Genomic DNA, 10,166 nt, shown 5'->3' on the forward strand with positions numbered 1-10,166 from the left:
TTATTTGAACGTCGTATTTCTCATCGCTAAATTTTCTCTCAACATGTAAGCAGGAAATATTGCAATATCAAATTGTGGAAATTCAGTTTTTACGCGGTTTTTCGTTTTTGCACAACTATACGAAATAATTTCACGATTGAGTACATATTTCCTAAAAACCCCGTTTCCGGCCGCAGAGATAAAATGTTGGTATTTCCGATACAAACTCTCGAAATAGAAAATTTGACATGACCGCAATAGTTTAATATCAATGAAAGTGTGAATATAAATATTACGTTTTGTTTTTAATTTATGACGCGTCATCAGCTGAGGTCATTGGTCCGGCCTCCGGAAAGTGTTCTCTGGATACTGTTCATTACCAGTAGAGTGTGAGGTGTAAGAAGCTCCTAGGAAGAGAAATCTAATATCCAGCAGCTGGATTCAAACTCAGGATCCAACATACGCAATCCACTGAGCTATTCCAGGAAGTTATTTTAACACTTTAAATCACAAATCTATAGATCCATAAATTTTTCCTTCTCATCTTCCTTTAGCCAGATTATTTTTAATGATATGCACTGTTTCATCGATCATCGAGCTGTTGAATTGTCATGTATTCACCTGGTTAAATCAGACAAGCCACTTTTTTTTGTGATTTTTAAAAATGCCTTTTTACCAATCGATTGTGACGATGATACCCGAAAGTTCATCGTTTGTACTCAAAAACTGAAACAGTTATAAAGAAAACAAACAGGACAACATAGGAAATGAAGTAATATCGCTCTAAAATATTTATATTCATGAATTAAATTATCATTATACATTAATATATATGGATTTAGGATATGCATTTTACCTCTCTAAATTAGGATTATATTGTATTTTTTAACCTAACGGTAAAACTTCGAGAATAAATCAAATACAGAAAATAAGTGTACTGTTTTTAATTGCATTCATTCGGCATCTGTACAGTCCGTAAGGAAATGTAATTGCAACGTCCAAGTTGATCACTAAATCTTTCAATTCATAATTGTCCTGAAAAAAAAAAGAAGATTATTATTGACGAATAATTGGTGATTACACTTTAGGAAGGAATTAGCTGTGCGGTTAGCGTATTGGATTCCCCTCGCGGAGGTCCTGGGTTTGAATCCAGTTGCTGGATAGATATTCTCTAGGAGCTTCTTACAGCACATTGTACGGTGATGGATAGTGTCATCATTAACGAGAGAACACAGTCTGGAGGCCGGCAGTGCATTAAAAAAAGTTCCGGGCGCCAATAACCTCAGATGTTGAACCAAATGATGAAAATCCAAACAGCTCACTTTTCTCTCATCAACTAATTACAATATAATAATTCGCAAATCGTTATGGCCAATAATTTTAACTGTTAAAAATAAATTTACTCACCGCAGGTATTGGACAACCAGTTATGTTGTTTGATGGTTTCACAATGGACTGGATAAAATTTGGTGCAATTTGCTCAAATGAAGAGCATGCGTTTTTCAATATTTTAACGAAAATATGTCTCCAGCCTCCATTACCCCACTTTTCCACATTAATATTTATCTGAACAAATTAAAAAAAAAAAAAAATAAATACATTAAAGTAGAAGATTCTATAAAACTACAAAATCTAATATGGACAACTACCGAGAGTTGTTCAACTGAAATTTACATGATTAAGTTTTCTAGAAAATAATAAATTTTATTTAAAAGCATTAATAATTTACATTGTATAGAATGGGATAGCAACTGATAACGGAAGCGAGGGGTCACCGTTCCCTCATACCTTCACTAATCATTATCAAAATTACCTGAGAAGTAGTAGTAGTGTGAGTTTGGCGTCAGTTACCAGAGAAACTGAATTAGTCATTAATGACTAATAACTATCTTTTGAAATAAAATCACAGGAGCCTCTTTCAAGGATCTCAGAAGCACACAGGGACTTATCCCTTTTTTTGGACTCAGAGGACCTCATAATGGAGAAAACTAGTGACCAAATTATTGACTCGATTCCAATACTTTTTCTAAAGCGAAAATATAAACTGCTTTACCTCAAAAGTGTTTTTCCAGTCTAAATTCCATATTCTAAATTTTCTATCGATTGCAATATTGGGTCATGGTTTTTTGATCTTGTTAATGTTTTACACTACTGATTAATAATTAAATCCCAAAATACCCACTTCTGAGTCCTCGTCCGACAATTCTGTCTGGAGTTCAATGTTGATGTCGTAGGTAAAAGCGGTTCTATTGTACTTGTTTATGCGATACTTCTCAACCTTTGTAGCAGGGCCTTCTGTCGAGTCACATTGCTCAATCTTCTTTATTATATTCATAGAAGGGCCCTACAAAGAAAATCATATTAGTCTATTTTTCTTTGATGGTTGTCCTGAAAATAAAAATAAGTTTGAAGTGAACACTTCTTTCTCTTTCCATAAATCTCGAAAGTAATTGTAAAAACATGGAAATCTTATTCAACGCTTCAGTGCAGATAAATTAAAGAAGTAATGCCTATTTTTCTCACACAGGCTTCACGCTTAACGGTTGGTGGACGACTAGCAAACCTACTTTATTCTATAAATTACTCATATTAATAACCAAATAAAACGTAAAGCCTAGACCAGGAATCGAACCCATTACACCGCAATACATCTTAGCTTTGCGGATGAATTAAGAATTTGAAATAAATTATGTCGAAGATGCCATAAAATAAAGAAAAATTAATATAATTTGTAATTTATACCTATGCAGAAGAAATATCTATTCAACGGCGTTTACATCTTTTTATTTGTTGTCAAGTTCTTGATTTTACTTTTTTACTCTTTACTTTGTACAGTTCAGAAAGCGCTTTAATTTACAATTTATTTTGATCTTTATTTTTATGTGACTTTCTAATGTAAACAGAACCCTCTGTAAAGTGTGTGTCACACAAAATACAGTATTTATTCATTAATTCCAAGGATCTTCCGAATGGATGATTCTAGAGAAAATTCAGTTCTTAAAATGTGACATGAACCCAATAATATCCCTTACCTAGATGTCCAAAGTGGAAATATAACCTTTATTTACTACAGCGTAGTAGCTAATTCATCAGGCAGGAGTACCTTCCATTGCCCATATCTCAAAGCCTATTGCTTACTTTACCGGCCCTAATAGAGCATCTAGGTGAGATTTATAGTTTTGAGACTTGATCGCACTTGAAAAAAAAGTTACTTCGTTCTGCGATTTTTCCGCATATCGTTTTGAAGGAGCAACTTGGAACAACTTCATAAAATACCACATAACTTGAGAATAAAACTGTTCGAAGACAATACAATAAATAGATAAACCTGCCCTTCTTTCTCCATAATTACCTTTAAAGGTATTTGTCCATGGGAAATGTCTCAAATTGTTACACCCAAATCAAAAAAAAGCTCACGGTGGGTTTTAGCTAAGGGTAACTTTGTGCCTGATAGCTTAGTGGTACATGGCGGGAGGGGTTCGAACATGTTGAAATCTTATAAGGGTTATGTCAGCCAGGAAAAATTAAGAAGGTTATCAGAAAGACAAGGGGACGACTGTCAGGGAAAAATGCAAAGAAAAAAACGATTGAGAAACAGGGGGTAAAAAATAGAAGTTCGGAAAGGTGACACTGAATTATTTAATTCTACTTACTGACAATTTTCTGCATTCCAAATTCCAAATTAATGCCAGCAATAAAAATGAAATTATATTATGCGTATTTTTCCCTGGTGTTTTCATTTCGTTTCCTCAGCGACACTGACCATAAGTTAACAGACTGGAAGTACTGAACGTTGCAGAAGTGTACATTTGTGAGGGAGCAAGACTAGACGATATGCAGTCAGACCTTGGGAAGCGTCCATTATTCTGATAAAACAGGTTATTCATCTTTTTTATTTCTTTCCTTTTACGTAAAAACATTGTACCGAGATTTTTGAGTGAGATTTAACATACTATCAATGATGTAAATAATTTTGCAACTAATTTGACGCATTTTGCTGTTCGCTGCACAATTATTAGTAAAAAGGAAATATTGCAATCATTTCAAATTTTCAAAATAGAGTTTTTCAACTCTTCTTAGATTCTTGGAGTGCAAAAAATAGTTTTTATAGATGGGTACACATCTGTGTGCGTGTGTACATCCTACCCAATGACTCAAAAAACAAAAACAAATCGTCGAAACACTTATTTTGCAAAGATACCACTTAATTATGTAACATTATTTCAACTGGAATTCACTTAAAATGTGTTTCATTTTTCCGACATTTCCCAAAAACAGCATTCACGACTTTCTTTAAACCTAATAAATGTTAGTATTGCACAAAAGTAGTTCAGTAACTATAAAAATTGTAACCTGTAAAACTAGAATGGGGGAGTTTCATGGAGAGGGGATGGTTGACCTTACTACAATAAACTGATAACTAGTTTCTATTAAAATACTAACTTGAATTAATTAGTAACGTACATTGCCAAAATTGAAGAAAACCAAAGAAATATGTTACTTTCCTGATTTGATTTTTAGTAACCAAAGTGAAAATTTATGTTAATGAAGTCACAATTATACTTTCAGAGTAAATACAAAGTTTCAAGAAACTTTAATTTTGTAAAATGCAGTAAGAGAAAGACGTGTGAGTGTACACATAAGATTTGGTTTTGCTTTGGGCCCACCCCCTGTCACCAAGAGGGACCCAAGGGTTTGCACTCTATAACACCTGCAATTTACAAAACAACCCAGGTCATCATCTAGAGTGAATGGGAACCGATAGTTTGAGGTCACATTAAAATTAAGGAGAATTCTCCGAAAGGAGTTGTTCACCTCTTGGATCTGGCAACTACTCGAGCTCTCCAGGAACCTAAGAAAAAGCAGGAAGGAAATTAGAGATAACCACTATCTAGTGCATTTCACGCCGCCCATTTTAACATCCTCAAATTAAACTCCCCTAATTAAGGAAAAGGATATTTATACAAATAAGAAGGGATACGGTTGCAAAGGATGACCTTTCCTTGGCCAAAACACTCTTGGGAGGTTACATTTTCCTAGTGCACCTGTTATCTGTAAAACCTTATTGGCGGAGATTGAAAACGTTGTCCCTTAGACGTATTACCGCATAATAATGGTACTTTATCATGGCCCAGTATATACATATAAATAATCACGCTACGATTTTCTCTAAGTGAGTGTCTGTCAATGTGGTGAGCTAGAGTTCGCTGTGGGTTCATGAACTCAGTTTTATCGGCACTACATCTCTAGCCACTACTCCAAGAATTGTGTTAGTGTTGTGGGTGTTGCATAAGTGTACGATATTTGTGATGTTCACCTACCAAATTGACTTCGAGATGCCTGAAGAAGCACTTAGATCCTCTTGAGGCTACCGGAAATAAATAGAAACACTCACATGACATACTCTTTCTGTAATTTACGTAATAAAAGTTTCCTGAAAAGATTTTGTGCGCAAAAAGACCTTAATAACCAAACTTTTATTTTTGAGCAACTGTACGAAATAGATTCACGTTACAACACATATTTCCTAAAAACCCATTTCCGGCCTCAGAATATCTTAAAGTAGAATTTCCGATGCAACACCGAAATAGAAAATTTGACATGACCGCAACAGTTTAATATTAATGAAAGTGTAAATATAAATATTACGCCTTGAATTTAATTGAAGACGCGTCATCAGCTGAGGCCATTGGCGCCCAAAGAATTTTTCAGAGCACTGCCGGCCTCAGGAAAGTGTTCTCTTGTTACTGTTCATTACCGGTAGAGATTGAGCTGTAAGAAGCTCCTAGGAAGTGAAATCTAATATCCAGCAGCTGATTCAAACCCAGGATCCAACATACGCAATCCACGGAGCTATTCCAAGTTATATTACCACATTTTAGTTAATGAGATTTTAGCACTTTCTTTTTATCATGCGTTTGTGTCGGCGCTCCACCAAATTTCAGCGTTTGTGCAGTAAAACCGCAGAATTTAGTCCATAGAAACTTATCCTCGCACTTGATATCTTTTGGCCAGCGTCTGACCTACGATACATCGCCGCGGCCTGGCTGCTCCATATTTGTGAACGCCCCAGCTACTTACTATCTTATTGAAAATCACAAATCTATAGATCCGTAAATTTTTCCTTCTCCTCTTCTTTTAGCCAGATTACTTCTAATAATATGCACTGTTTCATCGATCATCGAGCTTTTAAATTGACAAATATTCACCTGGTCAAATCAGACAAGCCACTTTTTTTTTTGGAATTTTTAAAAATGTCTTTCTATTAATCGATTGTGATACTCCAAACTTCATCGTTTGTACTCAAAAACTGTAACAGTTATAAAGAAAACAAACAGGACAACATAGGAAATGAAGTAATATCGCTCTGAAATATTTCTACTCAGGAATTAAATTATTATTACATTATCATTATACATTAATATATATATTAGGATTTAGGATATTTATTTAATCTCTCAAAATTAGAATGTTTAGTATTTTTTAATCCAACGGTACAACGTCGATAATACATGTAATACAGAAAATTATTGTACCGTTCTTAATCAATTCCACTTGGCTTCTGTACAGTCCGTAAGGAATTGCAATTGTAAAGTCCGCGTTAATCACTAAATCTTTAAATACGTAATGGCCCTGAAAATAATTGATTTTTATTGATTAATAATGATAATTAACTCAACTATGGAACCATAATGGATAAAATATAAACAAGCATTTTTTAATTTTCGTGCCCATTGGATGCGCGAAATGTTCGAGACACTAAAGGAAGCTTGAAACGCAGTGACATTACGACCTTCCGGCGGTAGATGAAGTTTAAGTGAAAGAAAGATGCTTCTCGCCGCTGCATAAAGTGAATTAATGACGTATCTCAGATTCACCGACGTCTAATCAACACAATTCGGGTTTAGGAAAGAGCACATTTCACCAGCTACCCAATGGCAAATTGTCGATGCTATTCTAGAGCTCATGGAAGGTGACAAAATGTTATAACATGCTCGAAGACCTTCAGCAACGGAAGTATTCATTCAGTCGTTCAGAAGGAATAGCGGAAAGTTGGAAATGTGGTTAGGTCAGTGATGCTGGATAATATCTCAGATTTATCCCTCTTTACGCCATATTTATTGCATCCAAAAATACAGATTTTCTTTTTTTCATCCATCGTCAGTGGTTGATTATTCAGTTTGATGTAGATAATTCGACTAAACTATGTTTTCGTCCTACACTACATTTTTTACTGATTCAGCTAATGATAATAATTCACCAAGAGTTATTGCCAATAATTTAAATAGTTGAAATAAATTTACTATCAAAGCTGTACTTTGTACTTTGGAAAATGTTTATAAATATTTCCTCTGTTATTTCCAATAATAAAGTAAAAAGAAATTTACTCACCGCTGGTATTGGACAACCAGTTAAGTTTCCTTGTTTCATAATAGACTGGAAATAATTTGGTGTAAATTTTTCAGCTGAAGAACATGCGTTTGGAAATCTTTTCTGCAAAGTACGTTTCCAGCCTCCATTACCCCACTTTTCCGCCATGATATTCATCTTAATAAATAAATATAATTACATTAAGGTGGAAGAATCTATAGAACGAAAAAATCTAATATTGACAACCACCGAACGTTTTAACTGAAATTTACTTGATTAGGTTTTCTAGAAAATTATAAATTTTACCTAAAAGTTAGTTAACATTAATAATTTGCATTGTATAGAGTGGGATAGCAACTGATAACGGAAGCGAGGGGTCACAGTCCCCTCATTCCTTCACTAATCATTATCAAGATTCCCTGAGAAGTAGTTTCTCTCATGGTGAAGAGAATGGTAATGATACATTGTCGGATAGTAACGAGTGAGTTTGGCGTCAGTTACCAGGGAAACTGAATTAGTCATTAATGACTAATAACTATCTTTTGAAATAAAATCACAGGAGCCTCTTTCAAGGATCTCAGAAGCACACAGAGACTTATCCCTTTTTTTGGACTCAGGAGACCTCATAATGGAGAAAACTAGTGACTAAATGATTGACTCGATTCCAATACTTTTTATTAAGTGAAAATATAATCTGCTTTACTTCAAAAGTGTTTTTCCAGTGAAAATTCCATAATCGAAAATTTTCATCGATTGCGATATTTCCTCATGCAATGTATAAGAGTAATTATTGGGTCATGGTTTGTTGATCTTGTTAAAGTTTTACACATCGATTAGTAATTACAATCCCAGAATACCCACTTCTAAGTCCTCGTCCCTCAATTCTGTCTGGAGTTCAATGTTGCCGTTGTAGGTATAAACTGTTCTATTGTATCTGTTAAAACGATAATTGTCAATCTTTATAGCATGGCCTTCTGTTGAATCACATTTCTCAAACTTCTTGAATATATTCATAGAAGGGCCCTGCAAAGAAAATCATATTAGTCTATTTTTCTTTGATGGTTGTTTCTGTTGAATTATGGGTAAATTAAATAAAAGAAAATATTAACGTTTATAACTGTTTTATTTAACTCTTACAACAGAGAAACCAAAACCAAACATAACCATGAAGGCATCATAACTGTCTCTATCTATTAACAACTTAAAAGAAAAAAAGGTTGCAAAAAAAAGGTTATATGAAACTGAATGTAAATAACATTGAAACCCAACAGTTTCTACAGTTTTCTCTTTCTATAATTCATCAACGTATCGTTAAAACTTCGAAACTAAGATTTCGAAGCCATCCTTTTTCCCTGGCGAAATCAAGATTTCAATAAGTTGAAAGCTTCAGTACAGATGAAAAAGAAGTAATCCTATTGTGTTCACGCTGGCTTCACGTTTATCAACCAACTTAGGGGTCACCTAGACAGAGGCGCCAAGCAAACCTACTTTATTCTACAAATTACTCATATTAATTAAAAAAATAAAATAAAACGCGAAGTCTAGCCCGGGAATCGAACCCAGTACCACAGCAATACATCTTAAATGAAGAATTTGAAATAAATTATTTCGAAGAAGCCATAAAATGAAAGAAAAATTTTTGGTAAAAACATCTTAACATAGAAAATAAGTTCACGATTGCAATAGTTCCCTTCATGACAGAAGTTCGGTAAGGTGACACTGAATTATTTAATTCTACTTACTGCCATTTCTCTGCATTCCAAATTCCAAATTAATGAAAGCAATAAAAATAAAACTATATTCTGCGTAGGTTTCCCTGGCGTTTTCATTTCGCTTCCTTTGAGAGACTGACAATATGATAATTACAGACTGGTAAATGTTGCGGAAATGCAGATTTGTGAGACTGCTAGAATATGCAGTCTGTCCTTGGGAAGCGTCTGTTATATTAAAAAAGATGATTATCGATCTTTTTTTACTTCCTTTTCATTACGTTCAAATATTGTACCGAGATTCCAGTAACAGATTTAACATTATAACCATGATGTAAATAATATTTAACTTATTTGAACGCCGTATTTTTCATCGCTATATTTTCTCTTACTTGTAAGAAGGAAATATTGCAATATCGAATTGTCAAAATTCAGTTTTTACGCGGTCCCTTTTAATGCCCTCTAATTAAGAAGTCCTTAATAACCAATCTTTTGTTTTTGAGCAACTATACGAAATAATTTCACGATTGAGTACATATTTCCTAAAAACCCCGTTTCCGGCCGCAGAGATAAAATGTTGATATTTCCGATGCAAACTCGAAATAGAAAATTTGACATGACCGCAATAGTTTAATATCAATGAAAGTGTAAATATAAATATTATGTTTTGTTTTTAATTTAAGACGCGTCATCAGCTGAGGTCATTGGTCCGGTTTCCGGTAAGTGTTCTCTTCTTACTGTTCATCCTGTATGAGGTGTAAGAAGCTCCTAGGAAGTGAAATCTAATATCCAGCTGCTGGATTCAAACTCAGGATCCAACATAAGCAATCCACTGGGCTATTCCAGCAAGTTATTTTACCACTTTAAATCACAAATCTATAGATCCATAAATTTTTCCTTCTCCCCTTCCTTTAGCCAGATTATTTCTAATGATAAGCACTGTTTCATCGATCATCGAGCTGTTGAATTGACAAGTATTCACCTGGTCAAATCAGACAAGCCACTTTTTTTTGAGATTTTTAAAAATTTCTGTGAAGTAAAACCGCAAAAGTTAGTACATAGAAACTTATCCCGCTCTTGACATCTATTGGCCGGCGTCTGACCTAT

The 10,166-nt window shown here is 34.2% G+C and overlaps 2 protein-coding genes across 6 annotated transcripts in view; both read right to left on the minus strand.

The window, feature by feature from the left end:
- LOC141446788 (uncharacterized) overlaps window positions 1-10,166 on the minus strand; it is a 47,769-nt gene that overhangs the window by 30,425 nt on the left and 7,178 nt on the right. The gene's annotated exons all lie outside the window — the stretch shown is intronic.
- Window positions 756-9,252, minus strand: LOC141446786 (uncharacterized). Of its 2 annotated transcripts, XM_074113549.1 has the most exons (6): window positions 9,093-9,252; window positions 8,212-8,373; window positions 7,372-7,527; window positions 2,162-2,323; window positions 1,387-1,545; window positions 756-1,014 (listed from the first exon to the last, which is right to left on the minus strand). In XM_074113549.1, the coding sequence occupies exons 1-6, from the start codon at window positions 9,177-9,179 to the stop codon at window positions 895-897; spliced, it is 846 nt and encodes a 281-aa protein (XP_073969650.1). In that variant the 5' UTR covers window positions 9,180-9,252; the 3' UTR covers window positions 756-894. The 2 variants fall into 2 exon arrangements, with proteins under 2 accessions (XP_073969650.1, XP_073969651.1); XM_074113550.1 differs by lacking the exon at window positions 7,372-7,527.

This window comes from Rhodnius prolixus, unplaced genomic scaffold (assembly GCF_049639745.1).
Source record: "Rhodnius prolixus isolate KJV_2025 unplaced genomic scaffold, Rpr scaffold_7, whole genome shotgun sequence".
NCBI classification, from domain to species: domain Eukaryota; kingdom Metazoa; phylum Arthropoda; class Insecta; order Hemiptera; family Reduviidae; genus Rhodnius; species Rhodnius prolixus.

Coding starts and splice junctions, on each gene's coding strand:
- LOC141446786 (XM_074113549.1), bottom strand. CDS start 9,179: ATGAAAACGCCAGGGAAACCTACGCAGAATATAGTTTTATTTTTATTG. Junction 8,374..9,092: donor TGGAATGCAGAGAAATGGCA/GTAAGTAGAATT, acceptor TTTTCTTTGCAG/GGCCCTTCTATGAATATATT. Junction 1,546..2,161: donor TGTCGGACGAGGACTCAGAA/GTGGGTATTTTG, acceptor TAATTTGTTCAG/ATAAATATTAATGTGGAAAA.